The sequence below is a fragment of the Carcharhinus amblyrhynchos genome, unplaced genomic scaffold (genome assembly GCF_965287045.1).
Source record: "Carcharhinus amblyrhynchos unplaced genomic scaffold, sCarAmb.v2.hapA scaffold_37, whole genome shotgun sequence".
In the NCBI taxonomy this organism is placed as follows: Eukaryota; Metazoa; Chordata; class Chondrichthyes; order Carcharhiniformes; family Carcharhinidae; genus Carcharhinus; species Carcharhinus amblyrhynchos.
In genome coordinates, this window is record NW_027649778.1 from 10,312,827 (window position 1) to 10,330,638 (window position 17,812).

Genomic DNA, 17,812 nt, shown 5'->3' on the forward strand with positions numbered 1-17,812 from the left:
ACTCTCAGGAACTCATCCATCACTAACAAACTAACCAGAATGATTCAAATTCAGAAGCAGCACCTGTTCGCAATGAAGAACATTTAGTTCAATGCTCCTGTACTGAACTTTGGTTTAATAAAGGTTTATTACTGGTAAAAATAAATGCTGCAACAGTGCAAGTTATGAATTTGCAGACAGGAGGCTTGGTCACTGGCAGCCTATTTCGGATATTTAATCGAAGTGAGCCTGGCAATCCTGGATATCCCATGCCAGGAGGGGATCCTTTTTGACAGGTGTCTGAAAAATCGCAGAAGCAATGCATGAAGCAAACTCTTGCTCTTTGAGTTCTGAGAGGGTTTAAGATCTCTCTCTCCAGCACTGAAGCTGAAATCTCAACGTTGGGGGCTTGGGGGATTACAAACTTAATAGAAATTTCAGATCACTGATAGGCTGAGGAGGGTGATCCAGTTTGTCCTCTAAAAGCAACTACTGTAGTCAGCCAGGTGAAGGCTTTCATAAAGGGTACAGAGCAAACCCAGTGCCTATTAGAATCATTGAATCATTCATCATAGAAAGAGGCTACTCAATCCATCCTGCCTGTACCGGCCCTTTGCAAGAGCTGTCCAATCAGTTCTTATTCTCCCCTTTCCCTGGACGGCACAGTGGTTAGTACTGCTGCCTCACAGCACTAGACACCTGGGTTTGATTCCCGATTCGCTGTCAGTGTGGAGTCTGCACCTTCTCCCCGTGTCTATGTGGGTTTCCTCCCACAGTCAGAAAGATGTCTGGTTAGGTGCACTGCCCAGGCTAAATTCTCCCTCCCACTGTCTGAAAGGCATGCTGGTTAGGTGCATTGTTCAGGCTAAATTCTCCCACAGTGTACCAGAACAGGCACCGCACTGTGGCGACTAGGGGGTTTTCACAGTAACTTCATTGCAGTGTTAATGTAAGCCTACCTGTGACACTAATTAATAAGCCTTAAACTTTAAAAAAGTACTGCACCCATTGTCTCTTCAACTATTTACCCAATTTTCTGTTGGAAGTTACTTCCGAATCTGCTTCCATTAACCTTTCAGGCAATGCATTCCAAAACAAAACACCTGCTGTGTTTAAAAGAAAACAACTTCTTATCTCCCCTCTGGTTCTTTTGCCAGTTATACCCTCTGCTGATCTTCTGCCACAGGAAAGAGTTTCTCATTATTTACTTCAGGAAAGTTCTCCATGATTTTGTACACTTGTATTACATCTCCCACCCCCCGCTTAAACTTTTCTGCTTTGAGAACCATCCTAACTTGCCAAGACTACTTCAGCAATGGCAACCAAACCTACAATCTCCACCGTCCTGAAGGATAAAGGCAGCAGGCCAATGGGAACAGCAGGAGATGAAGTAGCAAGGATGCAGAGCTTCATTCAGGTTTTGAGGTGTCCAGATCAACTACAACCTGTCCTGGCAGCCCCCCCCCACCATGCTGAAACTATAGTTAAGAAAGCCTTTGTTTGGGGTGGGGGTGTGGGAGGTGGGGGGGGGGGGGGGGCGGGGGGGGGGGGGGTAGTAGCTGGCACAGATCAGAACCTTTCTTTGAGATGCCAGTACTGGGTAAGGTTAACATGACTCATTTGTTCTTTCAGGGAAGACAATGCAACTACACTCGCACAGCCTGCTGGGACTGTATGAACAGGCCAAGAAGGAACAGAGATCAATGGTTCACATTCCAACGCACAGACTTTTACCCAGGTGAGGCTCATGCTTGTTGCAGATTTCTCAATCTCTATCTGAACCATATCCTAGTATCTACTGTTGGCTTAGGCAATCTGAACTGAACTCAGACATTAGCTTAATGCCGACTTGTAAAATGATGTGGAGATGCTGGTATTGGAGTGGGGTGGGCACAATAGGAAGTCTCACAACACCAGGTTAAAGTCCAGCAGGTTATTTGGAATCATGAGCTTTCGGAGCACTGCTCCTTCAGGTGAGTGCCATGATGTGGAGATGCCAGCATTGGACTGAGGCGAGCACAGTAAGAAAGTCTCACAACACCAGGTTAAAGTCCAACAGGTTTATTTGGAATCATGAACTTTCGGAATGAGATCCACCTGATGAAGGAGCAGCACTCTGAAAGCTCATGATTCCAAATAAACCTGTTGGACTTTTACCTGGTGTGTCAGACTTCTTACTGTGACTTGTAAAATGAAGCAGGCAAGGGGTAACCATGGGATCAGCACATGGAGCCAAACTTCCATTCATTTTGTCCTGGCTGTTAGCAGACTGGGTGCTCCTTGCCTGTGCACACCAGCAACATAGCCTCCAGGTTAACAATCAGGGAGATTTCATGTCCACTACCATTGCCAAGTTCCCTCAGCCATCACCATTTTGCAGGTCACCATTGACCAGACACTGAACGGTACAAGTTACACAAATGCCATGGATGCTAGAACAGGTCAGACAGAAGTTGGGAAGTCTGCAGCAAGTGACTTCCCTGCTAACTCCCAAAGCCTAGCCACCATCTCCAAGGCACAAGTTAGAAGAGTGATGGAATACTGTCCCCTTGCCTGCATGAGTGCCACTCCAACAACACTCAAGAAGCTCAATATCATCCACGACAAAGCAGCCCGCTTCACCCATCACTTTAAACATTCACGCTCTCAACCATCAAAGCAACGTGGCAGCGGTGTGCAACATATACAAAACGCATCGCAGCAACTTGCCCAAGGCTTCAATTTCCCAAGTGTCACTGTTGTAGGGTTGCCATTTCCAGTTGGAGATATTCCTGGATGGTTTTGGCACATGACTTTCCACCTCCAACTGCCCATGTTAAAATGGCTTATTTCCCTCATCTCCAATTTTTCTACAATTAACAAATAAAAGTGTCCAAAAATGCAAAAGAAAACACACAATTTTCTTGTTTTTTCTCCTGGGTTGCTTGCAGCAATGTTCTTGCAGTTTCCAGGGCATTCTTCTGAAAAGAGGGAACACAATAGGAGGATGTGGATACTGAATTTGACAGTGGACATCACTTTTCAAAGGCCATTAAAAGTTCATTGACGTACATCTGACATTGTGTGTCACTCCCCAAATCTCACACCTCAAACTGTCCCTGCACTTGACATAAATATCTCGCTCACCTTGTGCACAGAAAGGACAGCAATCAGGTCAAGTTAAATTATTTTTTGTGAATAGGGTCAGTGGGCATGGTTACACCTATACACATACACACACACACACTTTACAGTGAGACATGAAATTTTAAATTAAATTTAAAACTCTTCAGTTCAAACACATCTACTTAGATTCACAGAATCTCTACCCTGCAGAAGGAGGCCATTCGGCCCATTGAGCCTGCACTGATAACAATTCTGCCCAGGCCCTATCCCCATAGCATCACATTTTTACCTTGCTAATCCCCTGGCACTATGGGACAATTTAGCATGGCCAATTCACCTAACCTGCACATCTTTGGAGTTGAAGATGTTGGGCATAGTGGTACAAGCCCCTCTGAACCTCTACTCAGTTAGTGGGTGTGTTTCCTGGCACGGAACGGATCGAGAGGTCTCCAGGCTTGATTGCTAGTCTGAGGCTGAGCTTATTGATCTCGCCAGAACACTTACTCATACAGCTGCCCTCAGCCTATTAGACAGGATCAAAGGTAGCCACTCCTCTCGCTCTCCGGACCCTCAGACAGAAAGGGTGACGTCAGTAAGAAAAGAATCAAACACGATTCTGCTGTCTCCTCGTGCCTGAATAGTCTCCCACGCATTCAACACATTCAACTGGATTGTTTTTTCATTGTTTCATTCAGCTCCATTGACAGAGAGGAGATGGCCAGGGAAAGGACAGGGGTATGGGGAAGGGTCCTGGGTGAGACTAGGGTAGACCAGGGATTAATAATAGTGTTCTACTTAGACACGTGTGTGTTTGTTTTTTGCAGGAAGAATGTAATAACCAGTAAGATTCCAGACACCAAAGGCTGTAGGAAATGTTCTGTTGGTGAGTACATTAGATAGAATGCACCTGTAACTCATTGCTCACACAACTACCTACCCCTCAGTAAACATTTAAATCACCAACCACCAGTCCATTTGCAACACCCAAATCCCCAACATTTTCTCAACTCGCCAACCCCTCTGTCAGTACCCCACAGCTTCACTAACATACCCACATATCTCACTATACACACTGATAAATCCCCTCACTGTAACACTGATGTACGCCATACCCCTCACTGTAACACTCTGATATAACCCACACCTCACTGTAACACTGTGATATACTCCACACCCTTCACTGTAACACTGTGATACACCCCCGCACCCCTCGCTGTAACACTCTGACATACCCCACACCCTTCACTGTAACACTCTGATATACTCCGCACCCCTTCACTGTAACACTTTGATATACCCCACACCACTCACCGTAACACTTTGATATATCCCACACCCCTCACTGTAACACTTTGATATAACCCACACTTCTCACTGTAACACTGATATACTCCACACCTCACTGTAAAGCTCTGATATAACCCACATCACTAACTGATATACACCACACCCCTCACTGTAACACTGATATACCCCACACCTCACCATAATACTCTAATATACTCCACACTCCTCACTGTAAAACTTTGATATAACCCACATCACTAACTGTAATGGTCTCTGATATACCTCACACCCCTCACTGTACCACACTGATGTACCCCACAACTCTCACTACAACACTGATATATTCTACACTCTCCCCCACTATAACACTCTCACCCGTTACATTGCCATATCCTACAATCCTCACTTTAACACTGCTATATCCTTCATTCCCCATGCCCCCTCTATAACACTGATTTACCCTATGCCCCTCACTGTAACACTTATATTCTGCACACCCTGCACACTTATATTCTAGTATTGAACCCTGTTCCTCTTTCCACAGTAAGGAACTCCCCAACAGGATGCTGTTACCTTTGTGGAGCATTGGAGTCCAGTATTGTTCTATTGCAATGGTATGAGCCAATGCACAAATTTATGCTCATTAAGGTAAGTGTTCCTACAGTCCTCCCCATCACTAATTACTGTCAGTCAGTGTTTGACGATGAATGCACTGAAGACAATGCAGTCATCAGTTGACTCCCTGCAGCACAGACCCAGCGGTCTTTGACAATCAAGGTTTGCAGTCTATCCTCTGGTGAGAGAATCCAGAACAAGAGGTCACAACCTTAAAATTAAAATAGGGCTGTTTCAGATTGAAATCAAGGGGCACTTTTTCACAGAAAGGGTTGTGGAAATCTGGGACTCAAGGCTATGAAGTTAATTGGAGCTTTCAGCATTGATTGATCTTTGCCAGGAAGTTAAGTTACCCAAATAAATTTACTAAACTAAAAAAAACAAAGAAATGTCAATTAAAAAAAGGGCAAATATCCTGTGCAACAGTAAAATGATATCAAGGGATACTGAGCAATGGAGGTGAGGCACAAATCAGCTACAATCTAACTGAATAGTGGAACTGACTTGAAGGGCTGAATGGCCTATACCTAAAGTTCAGTGGACCAGATCTCTGGCCTTTCATCTCCAAGTGCTGTTACAGAGAAAAGTCAGGGAATTCTCCCTGGTGTCCCAGTCAATATTTACCCCTCAACCAACAACATATAAACAGATGGACTGAGACACTGAGTTTGAGTCTTTCCTTCAGCATGCCTTTGACGTTGTGTTTTTTTTTGTTCCAGCACTTTGATTTCCCACTGCCCAATCCCCTCCGAATTTTCGAAACGTTAATGGTCCCAGGTCAGGAGTATCCAATGGTTTGCGTTGGAGTCAGCAGAGAATGTTCCTCCGACAAGGCTGTACAGTTCCAGACGATAAACCTCAATTCTTCCTCGTCCTGGTTCACAGATCTGGGAACAGGTGAGTTACTGTTACAAGTGCTCAGAAAGAAAGTCAAGTTTCAGCTCTGCAGGTCCAGGACCTGAGCCCATGGAGTGTCAAAAGGTATTGCACCAGCTAAGTATGGTGGACAATAAATGCTGGTCGAGCCTACAACACCCACATCTCATGAATGGAAAAAAAGGGTGGGATTTTCAGCCACGCTCGTCTCAAGACTGGAAAACCCCACCCGAGGTCAGTGAATTTTTGCATGGTTCTGTCCCGCCCACTACGATTCCTGTGGCAAGTGAGAAGGGAAAATTTCGTCAAAAGGGTTTTTTTAAAAATTAACTTCTCTACTCAGAACAGTGCTGAGATGAGGGTAGGGATTGCAAATAATTTTGCTTCTGGGCTGCTCTTTATTGTAAACCGGCAGAAGTAACGCCAAACGTTCTTGTTGCAGCTGCTCTGCAGGACAAGTTCATCCACGTGAGTCAACTGGACAACGACATGGTGCTTGTGTGTATCGGCCGTAAGTATAACGCCACATGCTCACTCGACTTCGGTTGCGGGTTGCCCGTGGGAACCTGAATAGTTGAGTCTTACATCAGGAGCAGGAGGTCAGCACAACTGGATAAATATACAGCCAGTGCCAAAGGAGCAGGAATCCCAGAACACTGAGGTGTAAATACTGATATTGTGATTGTCTGTTTAGTATACAGACCATCTGACTTTGAACTCTACTGAGGACAGTTTCTGTAACAGGCAATTAATCTGTTAGGTTTACACTCAGAGAGCAAGCTCATTAAGAAAATCTAGCCGTTGAGGCTCATGGATATTTGGTAATTTTGGCAATTGGGTTCAAACTAATGACCCTCCATCTGCAACTCTGCACAGATCCCTCTGAGAGAGATTCCCCAAAGGTCCCACTGAGAGAGAATTGCCGCAGATCTCTGCCAGGCAGACTCCCCAGTTTTCCGAGGGAGACTTCCCACTGGCTCCTCTAAGGGAGACTTCCCACAGGCTCCTCCGAGTAATACATTCTACAGCCTGCAGTGAGGACAGCAAGAATTTGACAAACTAACCCCTCTGTTAGGAGTTAAATTACTGAAGTTATTAAATCATTGTGACAAGCAGGAAATCAGGTGGGTGACAGCGTGCTGGGAAAAGGATGGCTGGACCTTTATCAATACCAGTTACATCTGGAACTTTCTGCCGTAACTAACAGCAGTGGGTGAATGTAGTTGAGAATTCTGATTAATTCTAAATACCCAACATGAGGATAATTAGCAGCTAATGTTTTAATATGTGGTTTGCGAATTATACAGAATATTTAAGCAGCATCTTAATAACATCTCTAAGAAATGAATTTGTAACATGCCAGAAAAATGAAAGATGCATTCATGAAAGATATCAGCACAAGTCAGGCAACAAAGTAAATTATCCAGGCCGGGTGATAATACCAAAAGATAAAGGTGTCTTTTGGTATTAGAGCTGGTTTAAGCTGATCAGAAAAATGCTGAATCACAAGGAACCATTTTTGGGAGAGACCTTCTGTAAAACAGACAGACAAATGACAGATCAATTTCTGAAGGTGTCAAAATATGATTAATTGAATTACATGCCATTGTTGGATTGACAGAACAGTGAATGACTGGAATTGCTTTTAATTAAGTGCCGTAAGGGACTGCTGGGCTGTCTAATCTGATAACGAAAACTGTAACCAATTCTGTTCTTTGGCATGAAATCTGAGATCCTTCATGAAAGACTGCCAACTCATTAACTGTGTAGGTGGAACCACTGATCTCCCATTTTGGCCAAAATGAGATTTGTCTTGTCTTAATTGTAGATTTGTCTGAATATTGTTAATTTGTAATGTCTTGGGGATCTAACGTTTCACTGTTTCACTAAAACTAGTTTAAGAATTTCATTGAACTTATTAAACTTTTTTTGCCTTTGTGAAATGAAATGTTTAATAAAAAGATTTAGTCTTTAAATTAATCAAGCCACCTAAGAGAGTTTCCCACAACAGTGAAAATGCTCACCAAGTTTTGGTGGACATAGTAAAAGTGGACAACAGTAGAATAAGATCACATTTTCCTTGATTATCGCCTTAGAAACTGTGGATCTGAGTAACAGCTGCATTTTACTGGCACCCAAGGGCTGACAACAGACATTTTAAATTCCTCTCCCCTTCTCAAAGAGAGGAAATTACCGTGGGATCTTTAAATTTTACCTTCAGAGGCCTCTTCCCTATACATTTGGCCATACTCTACACTCCCAGAAACTGTAGGTCCTGAGATGGACCTGGAGCCTTATGAATAAGGCTGAGCCTAGGACAGGTGTGATCAATTGAGTGGGTAAGATGTTCCTCCTCGCATCTAAGCCACTCACAATCAGCAGCTGGGCCCTCACTAAGGAAGATCTGTATCTTTGCTGCTTGTTCAAGAGGTCTATTTTCTTTCAACAGAAAATATAAAAATTGTAAATATTCACGGATGCCTCAAGACGAATAAAGAGTTGGTTCCAGAGGTGACTTTTGATGTTCCAGTGGAATCAGTTGGTGAGGATCTATACTTTATTTGAGACTCAACTATTTATACTTTCAAGCATGTGCTTTTTTAGCTAATTTTGGCATTTTAGGACTGAAATGGGCTATTTAACCCAAACAGTCTACGCTGGTGTTGATGTTCCACTTGAGCATCCTCCCATCTTTTCCTCATCTAAATCTATCATCCCTTCCCTTGTAAACACTTGTCTAGTTCCCCTTAAATACATCTATACTATTCACTTCAACAAACTCACTTTCTCACCATTCTTTTGGTATAGAAGTTTTGTCTGAATTCCCTATGGGATTTCTTGTCTTGTATTAATACTCTCCAGTTATGCTCGGTAACGGAGCATTTTCTTGGATACCAAGGGCAGGGGTTAGATACAGAGTAAAGCTTTCTCTGCTGTGCCACTGAACACTCCTAAGGCAGGTACAGCGCTGCTACAGAGTAAATTTCCCTTTACACCAGTGGTTGATAAGCTGCAGCCCAGGGGCAAAATGTGGCCCATCTGGGTTCTGAGTGCGGCCCCCACCAGACATTTTGTTGACCGTTGTCCAGGCGCAGGGTTGCCACATTCCGCTGATTTCCGTCCGCATATTTCTTTTCCTACCGGTGTGACTGAAGTGATTCACACATAAAACAAATGCAAGTGAAGTGAGGTGCGTGCTGCTTGTTCAGAATATTGACTGTGAGAGCCGTATGCTCCCTCTATGTCCAAAGTGTAAGTTTTTAATTCATTTATGGGACATGGGCATCGCTGGCTGGGCCAGCATTTATTGCCCGTCCCTAGTTGCCCGAGGACAGTTGAGAGTCAACCACATCACTGCGGCTCTGGACTCACATGTTGGCCAGCCCGGCTAAGGACGGCAGATTTCTTCCCCAAAGAACATTAGGGAACCAGATGGGTTTTTCCGACAATCAATAATGGTTTCACGGTCATCAATAGATTCTTAATTCCAGATAATTTTTTATTGAATTCAAATTCTACCATCTGCCGTGGCGGGATTCAAACCCGGGTCCACAAAACATTAGCTAAGTTTCTGGACTAATAGTGTAACGATAATACCACTCAGCCACTGCCTCCCCTTGTACTTTTACCACTTGAAGCTGAAGACAATTCTATTAATATGTAAATGATGAAGCATTTTCTATAGCTTGTTATGAAATATTCAGCGTGTATTAAATGTATTTAACCTTATTCATGGTGTCATGGTTAGTGAACAAGCCCAATTTCAGTCTTCTAAACCACTGATATGAAGGAGGGCCACTCAAGTAGCCCACTCACTAGCCTAGGTTGTCCATCAGTGCTCTACCTTATCTCATCAACCATTCCGAAAGCAGGGACAGTACAGGGTTAGATACTGAGTAAAGCTCCCTCTGCACCGTCAGTTAATGATCCATCTAACTTAATTGCACACAACCTGCTTGTTCAATGTGCAGTGCCTTCATTTTTTTGCACAGAATAAATACACCTTGCGGCTAGTAGAGATTCTGTAACACCATCTTTGGTGAGAAGATCTAATCACACTGCCACATGTTTAAGTAGATAATTCACATTGTACATTTATAATGGACAATATAATAATACAAGATCAGAATGGATGAGTTTAAATTTATTGCGTTTATGTATATCCTGCATTTCCCCTAATTGTCACATTTACTTCCTTGTCACAATCTGTTTATAATGCCTGCATTGTTCTAACTTGGGCACTGAGGTGAATACCACAAATGTAGTTGAGGGGAAGCTGGATAAATACATGAACAAGAAAGAACATATAGTTATTGAGAAGAAGCTTGTTTGGAGCATAAACATCAGCATGCCAGATGTGCAAAATAGCCCATGTCTATACTGTGAATTTTATGCAACTTGCTTTGAGTAATGCCACAGATATTCTGCTAGTCTTTATACTAAGGGGGTAGTTTAGCTGAGTTGGCTTGACAACTGGTTTGCGATGCACAGTGATGCGTGGATTCAATTCCCTTGCCAGCTGAGGTTATCCATGAAGGCCCCACCTTCCTCAACCTTGCCCCTCACCTGAGGTGTGGTGTTCCTCAGGTTAAATTACCACCTCAAAGGGCCAGGGCAGCCTATGGTCATCTGGGACTATGGTGACTTAATATACTAAGATGTGCTTTCTCTTCCCTTGTCCAGTCTGCTTCCCTGACAGCATCCTGGGATTTTGGAAACATGGGATGCAGCGGAAGAGTTTCAGGACTTGTGAGGTGAGCTTTTCAGGACTTGTTTCAATTAGCATGTCAATCACTAAGAAACAAGGGAGACGTGCAGATACCAGAAGCTAACTCTCAGTTGTCGGAGTCTGAGGTAGACGGAAAGCCCTGAGAAATGATCTTAGGATCACAGAACACAGAAGGAGGCCATCATACCTGCGCCTGTTCATTCAGTAGAATCACAGAATCCCTACAATGCAGAAGGAGGCCATTCGGCACATCAAGTCTACACCAACCACAATCCCACCCAGACCCTATCCCCTTAACCCCATGTATTTACCCTGCTATTCCCCCTGACCCTATGGGATAATTCAGCATGGCCAGTCATCATAACCTGCACATCTTTGGAGTGTGGGAGGAAACCAGAGCACCCGGAGGAAATCCATGCAGACACGAGGAGACATGCAGACTCCACACAGACCTGAGGCCGGAATTGAACCTGGGTCCCTGTGAGGCAGCAGCACTAACCACCGTGCCACCCATCTTTCTTCGGAAGAGACACCCAATTCACTATGAAAGAGTTTGCTGATCTTGTAATCAACACGATGTAAGGCGATGGAGTTGGCCATCCCACCCCTCAGGCCTGCTTCACCTTTCAACGGGACCATTGCTAAATCTTTATCAACTCCACTTGTCCAGACTATCCATCTACTTCCACTGTCCCACCATACTGTCCTTTATTATTAATCATGAGCTCAGAAATAATCAGAAAATGACAGTGATGTTGCCATTTATTTGCAGATTTTTGAGGAAAAAACAGAACAGAGTCGACTTTATCGCTTTTTGGGAGCTGACAGGTAGGAACCTGGCAATGTTCTATGCTGAGTCTCATTGCTTTGCAAAGTGACCTTTGAGAGACCTTGGGCTATTTGGTGTTTATGGGGCTTGCTGTTTCTGTAATTCCAGGTAAAACTGCCCAAGAGCCGGCTCAATAAATCTCACGATAACCAAAGCCATTAGACTTTCTATATGCCGCTGTACTCTGGTGGCAGTTGGCCAAAGGTTGAGGATGTTTAATCCACATCACTAATCGCTAAAATTATGCAACTCAGAAACAGTCCTAGCTTGGTTTTGGCGATTTTATATTGTGGAAGCGAATGGGGAGTGTTTTGATCCATTAGGATTCTGTAGGATGGGAAGTTTCAGGAAGATTTTTGACCTATTTGGATTAAGTACAGTTGGAATCACTGGGATAAGATTTGGTCCATTGGTATTCTGTACAATGGGATAAATTGGAAATAGTTTTGTCCATTGAGAAACTGCATAATGGGACCAGTGGAGAAGGGTTGGATCCACTGGGATCTATACATTGGGAGTAATTAGAAAGGGTTTGGTCCATTGGGATCCTGTACAATTAGATTTGGTCCAGTGGGATGAATGAAGGAGGGTTGGATCCATTGGGAGATGAATGGGAAAAGGTTTGATCGAGTTCTATGCAATGAGATGAATTGGAAAGTGTTTGATCCATTGGAATTCTGTACAATGGGGCTGAATGAAGAAGGATTTTGTACAACGAGAGTAATTGGAAAGTGGTTGGTCCATTGGGATTCTGTACAGTGAAATAAATGGGAAAGGATTTGGTGCACTGGGATTCTGTACAACGGTATTAAAGGAAAAATTTGGTCCATAGGAATTCTGTATAATGGGATGAATGGGGAAGAAAGAGTTTGATCTGTTGGGATACTGTACAATGTGATGAATGAGAAAGGGTTTGAATGATTGGAATTCTGTACAATAGGATGAATGGGAAAGGGTTTTATCCATTGGGATACTATACAGTGTGATGAATGGAAACGGATTGATCCATTGGGATTTTGTACATGAGCACTATAATGCTTACATAAATACTGTGATGCTTGCACATGAGTACTGTAATGATTACTTGCAGCGCATATCAGAGAATGCCTGCCCAGTCCCAAAATGCAAAACCATCAAGAAATAGTCTGGGGAGTGAATTTTGGTGAATTGGGAAGCTTAACAGACTCAAAAATATTCCAATCAGCAGCTATCATTGCAGTCAGTTTCAAACACTGGGGTATCCTGAGAGCAAGTGGTGTATTGTTATTGATGGGATATTTTGCCTTTCTTTAAAGCTGCAGACTGGTGGTCTTTGAAACCAAGCCGACTGATGATCCCACTGCCCACAGCAATCTTTACACCATGAAAGTGCCAGAGAACCCGTTATGCAAGATGGAGGCCAGGCAGTCAGATGCAGTCACAGCCCGGCAATGATGCCAATCCCACAGGGAAAAGGGGCAAAGAAGCATTTTTGGCAGCAGGGCGAGGCTTACAAGGGGGATATTTAAAGCGGCTGAACCCCCGCCCCACACACACCAAATCGGGTGTGGACCAAAGTTCGTCCTTGACTGCTGAATCTGCTTTACAGTTTCGGAATGTGTGTCCTTGTATTATAGCAACACCTAATAATCCAATAGCATGTAAAGTTTAAATGATGAAAATTATAAAGTAGAACTGAGAAATGAATTTTGTCGTTGATGATGTTCTATAAATAAAGAAAAATATCTTCCTTTGTGCACTGATTTTAATTTGTCTTTTTAGATATGGGATGTCTATTAAACAAATGCCCTAACTCAGTAGTGTATACCACCCAATGGCATGATCAATAAACATGTCTTGTTAATCCTGATACTCCACATTATGTACACATGCAGAGCTGTCTGAATGGACAAGCCATTACTGTCTTAATCTGGGAGCTCGTATTAAGAGGTCCACATTGTGGGCCTTGTTAAAGCTATTACAATCCTGAATTAACCTTCTCCGATTTGGGATTCCTACACTGCCAAGACAGTTTGACTGCTTCCACTAAAGTGCTCTTTGAGTAATTCCAACAAGCTGCATTTAGAAAGTGATGCCTTCAGGTAAATCTGATCGAAGTCTTTAAGATATTAATGGGAAAAGAGAGGGTAGCTAAAGGTAGACACTGTGTTGAAGATTCTAAACCTAGGAGGCATAGTCTAAAAATTAGGGCCAGATAATTCAGGAGAGATGTTAGGGAGCACTTCTACATGCAAAGGGTGGGAGATGTTTGGAACTCTTCTTAAGTTTATTAGTGTCACAAGTAGGCTTACATTAACACTGCAATGAAGTTACTGTGAAAATCCCCTAGTCGCCAGACTCTGGCACTTGTTCCAGTACACTGAGGGAGAATTTAGCATAGCCAATGCACCGAACCAGCATGTCTTTCGGACTGTGGGAGGAAACCAGAGTATCTGGAGGAAACTCATGCAGACTCCACACAGTCACCCAAGCCAGGAATCAAACCAGGTCCCTGGCACTGTGAGGCAAGTGATAACCACTGCGCCACCCACACAAAGCATGAATCTCTTCCACAAAGAGTAGTTGATGCTAGCTCAGTTGCTAATTTTAAATCTGAGATAGAAACGTTTTTGCTTAACAAACATTTATTAAAGGATACGAACCAAAGACAGGTAGATGAAGTTAGGCCACAGATCAGCCATGATCTAGTTGAATGGTAGAACAGACTCAAGAGACTTAATGTTCCTATGCTTCCTTGTCCCCATGTACTTAGAGGTTTATAAAATCATGAGAAGCATAGATAAGGTATTTTCCCCAGAGTAGAGGGTGTCCAAAACTAGAGGGCATACATTTAAGGTGAGGGGAAAGATTTAAAAAGGACCTGAAGGGCAACTTTTTCACACAGAGGGTGGTGGGTGTATGGAATGAGTTGCCAAAGCAGGTGGTAGAGGCAGGTGCAATTACAACATTCAAAAGACATCTGGACAGCTACATGGATGGGAAATGTTTAGTGGGATATGGACCAAACACAGGCCAATGGGACTAGTTCAGTTTGGGAAATTGGAGTTTGTACATTCTCGTGTTTGCATGGGTTTCCTCCAAGTGCTCCGGTTTCCTCCCACAGTCCAAAGATGTGCTGGTTAGGTTGATTGGCTATGCTAAAATTGCCCCTTAGTGTCCTGATATGCCTGGGTTAGAGGGATTAATGGGTAAATATGTAGGGATATGGGGATAGGGCCTGGGTGAATTGTAGTCAGTGTAGACTCAACGAGCCAGATGGCCTCTTTCTGCACGGTAGGGTTTCTATGATTTCTATGAAACCTGGTCGGCATGGACATGTTAGGCCAAAGGACCTGTTTCCATACTGCTAATTAAACTCTACGATTCTACAAGATACTACAGTCCCTCATCCCCAGGTAAACCTTATTCCCTCCTCTTGTCTCTGTCCCCATTGATCGCTTCCTCCCCCTTGTTGCTCCATGAAAAATGTAACCAGTTGACCTATCAGAGCAGAGAGGTAGCTGCACGTGCCCACGGCCTCCAATGGGAAGGAGCGGGGGCGGGGCCTGGAATGCTACAATACACACGTGATGGAGGCTGGGTTGGGAAAAGTGGAGTGACAGGTTTGGAGTCAGCGTACCGAATGGAGAGGGAGGACTGGCATGGAGTGAGGCAGAACAAACTAGGCAAAGAGGTCTTTAAAATCCACCGAGAGGGAGAGACAGCAATAGACTGAACAAAACAAGAAAAGCAGCAGCAGGGGGTAAACGAGATTGGAAGAGACAAGGGAAAAAAACAGCAGCAGATAGAGAAATAGCAATAGAGGGAGAGAAAACAGAGAAACAGCAATACAGAAAGACCAACACGGGCAGAGTAAAGCAGCGACGGAGAGAGGGTTAGGGGAAAGAACAGGGCAGATGGCAACAGAGAGAAACAGCTAGGGAGGGGTCCAATCTTGTAACAAGCAGTGCTGGACACACATTTAAAAAAATAAAGAGAAATCATTCTTTCAGCTGAAGATCAGAACAGGCAAACTGATCCCCCTGTAGTTAGGCTGGTGATTGGGATGGAGAAGTACGAGAAGCTGGGTAAAATCGGGGAGGGCTCCTATGGGGTAGTGTTCAGGTGCAGGAACAAGGATACAGGTCAGATTGTGGCCATCAAGAAGTTTGTGGAGTCGGAGGACGATCCCTTGATAAAGAAGATCGCATTGAGAGAGATCCGTATGTTGAAGGTAAGGCACTTACAAGGTAATTGGGAAATTCTTTCTGTTCCAACTCTTCACCTAGCCTCATTCACTCAGCACATTTGTGCTCACTGACCTACACGGACTGGTTCCCCCAGGGTTAACAACACGCCAGTTTTAAAACTCTCATGCTCCTGTTCAAATAGTTGTATCGTTTCACCCTTCCTACCTGAGTACTTTCGACTCCCCCGAGAATTGTATGTATAATTTCGAACTCTTTCCTACATACATCACTTCAGAAAGTACTTCATTTGTTGTATAGTGCTTTAAATTCAGAAATCTGATGGTCTGAAAACCTCTCCACCATTGCCTTCAGCAACCTAGACCCTGATTTACCCTGACAGGGATGCGCTAAGAGCGGCACACTTTTAGCACTGCTACCTCACAGCAAGAAGTCTCTCAGCACCAGGTTAAAGTCCAACAGGTTTATTTGGTAGCACAAGCCACTAGCTTTTTGAGCACTGCTCTTTCATCAGGTGAATTCCTGGCTTGCGTCACTGTCTGTGCGGAATCTGTACGTTCCTCTAGTGTCTGTGTGGGTTTCCTCCTGGTTCTCTGGTTCCCTCCCACAGTCATGGGGGAAGTGCTGGTTCGGTGCATTGGCCACGCTAAATTCTCCCTCAATGTACCCAAACAGGTGCCGGAGTGTGGCGACTAGGGGATTTTCACAGTAACTTCATTACACTGTTATTGTAAGCCTACTTGTGACATTTTTTTTAATCTCTAGAACTCTGAACCCATCTAGATCTCTTTCTGCCTTTAACACATTCCTTAAAATCTACCTCTTTGGCCAAGATTTTGGTCACCTGTCCCAATATGTTTCCATTATCTTGGAGTTGGATTTTGTCTGATCACATTCCTGCAAATCATCTTGGGACTTTATGTTCAGATGTTTTTGAAGAAGCAAAGATTTGCATTTACAACATGCTTTACAATATTAATGAAGCATTTCTGCAGGGTAGTCACTGTGGTCAATAGGAAATGCGGCAATCCATTTGTACACGCCAAAATCACACTAACAGCAATGAAATAAATGGCCAGATAATGTGTTTTGTTTGTGATTTTTTTTTTGGCTGAGAGATTTCAGTCAGGACTTGATAGAGACTTACACTGCATGTTTTTGAGTAGTGTCGTGCTATATTTAATGTGTAGTCAGGACAGCACAGTGGCCCAGTGGTTAGCTCTGCTGCTTCACAGCACCAGGGACCTGGGTTCAATTCCCAGCTTGGGTCACTGTCTGTGTGGAGTTCGCACATTCTCCCTGTGTCTGTGTGGATTTCCTCTGGGTGCTCCGGTTTCTTCCCATAACCTGAAAGACGTGCTGGTTAGGTGCATTGACCCATTCAGGTGCCGGACTATGGTGACGAGGGAAATTTAACAGTAACTTCATTGCAGCATCAATGTAAGCCTTACTTGTGACTAATAAATTAACTTTAACTTTAAATTCAGTGTCTTGTGGGTGCATTATAAATGCAAGTTGTCCCATTATTCTTATGTTTGATAGATCTGCACTAAAGAATTCAAAATGACTTTGCTAAGAGAGATAGATTGTGTTATTGGAATTGAAAGAATGTGTGTGCATCAATCACAGTTCTGAGGGAGAACATAAGAACATAAGAAATAGGAGCAGGAGTAGGCCATCTAGCCCTTCGAGCCTGCCCCGCCATTCAATAAGATCATGGCTGATCTCTCATGGCTCAGTTCCACTTTCCCGCCCTCTCTCCATAACCCTTAATCCCCTCTCTTATCAAAAACCCATCAACCCGCGTCTTAAAAATATTTAGCGAGCAGCCTCCACCACTTCAACGGGCAGAGAATTCCAGAGATTCACCACCCTTTGAGTGAAGAAGTTCCTCCTCAACTCCGTTCTAAACCGCCCCCCCTTTATCTTGAGGCTGTGCCCCCTAGTCCTACTGTCTTTTTTGAGCGGGAAGAGTCTCTCCACCTCTATCCTATCCATCCCATTCATCATCTTATACGTCTCAATGAGATCTCCCCTCATTCTTCTTAACTCTAATGAGTACAAGCCTAGTTTATTCAGCCTCTCCTCATAGCTCAACCCCCTCAACTGGATGTGCCTTGGGACTGTCAGCTGCAATCAGGTGAAATGCTACTTCGATTCATCATCCTGTTCAAGCTCTCTCGCTTGTCTAACTGCTGCTCAACA

The 17,812-nt window shown here is 43.8% G+C and overlaps 2 protein-coding genes across 4 annotated transcripts in view; both read left to right on the forward strand.

The window, feature by feature from the left end:
• Nucleotides 1-13,099, forward strand: part of LOC145362126 (mitogen-activated protein kinase kinase kinase kinase 5-like) — a 166,398-nt gene extending 153,299 nt beyond the window's left edge. For all 3 annotated transcript variants that reach the window (XM_080218178.1, XM_080218180.1, XM_080218179.1), the window contains 9 exons: nucleotides 1,612-1,717; nucleotides 3,909-3,967; nucleotides 4,916-5,019; nucleotides 5,706-5,883; nucleotides 6,305-6,373; nucleotides 8,312-8,404; nucleotides 10,546-10,616; nucleotides 11,364-11,419; nucleotides 12,716-13,099. In XM_080218178.1, the coding sequence (XP_080074304.1) occupies nucleotides 1,612-1,717; nucleotides 3,909-3,967; nucleotides 4,916-5,019; nucleotides 5,706-5,883; nucleotides 6,305-6,373; nucleotides 8,312-8,404; nucleotides 10,546-10,616; nucleotides 11,364-11,419; nucleotides 12,716-12,854 (875 nt within the window). In that variant the 3' untranslated portion in view covers nucleotides 12,855-13,099. The remainder of the gene's footprint in view (nucleotides 1-1,611; nucleotides 1,718-3,908; nucleotides 3,968-4,915; nucleotides 5,020-5,705; nucleotides 5,884-6,304; nucleotides 6,374-8,311; nucleotides 8,405-10,545; nucleotides 10,617-11,363; nucleotides 11,420-12,715) is intronic.
• Nucleotides 13,100-14,994: 1,895 nt separating this feature from the next.
• The window catches only part of LOC145362277 (cyclin-dependent kinase-like 1), a 58,665-nt gene continuing 55,847 nt past the window's right edge, over nucleotides 14,995-17,812 (forward strand). The window contains exon 1 of the mRNA XM_080218365.1: nucleotides 14,995-15,633. Within this exon, the coding sequence (XP_080074491.1) occupies nucleotides 15,466-15,633 (168 nt within the window). The 5' untranslated portion in view covers nucleotides 14,995-15,465. The remainder of the gene's footprint in view (nucleotides 15,634-17,812) is intronic.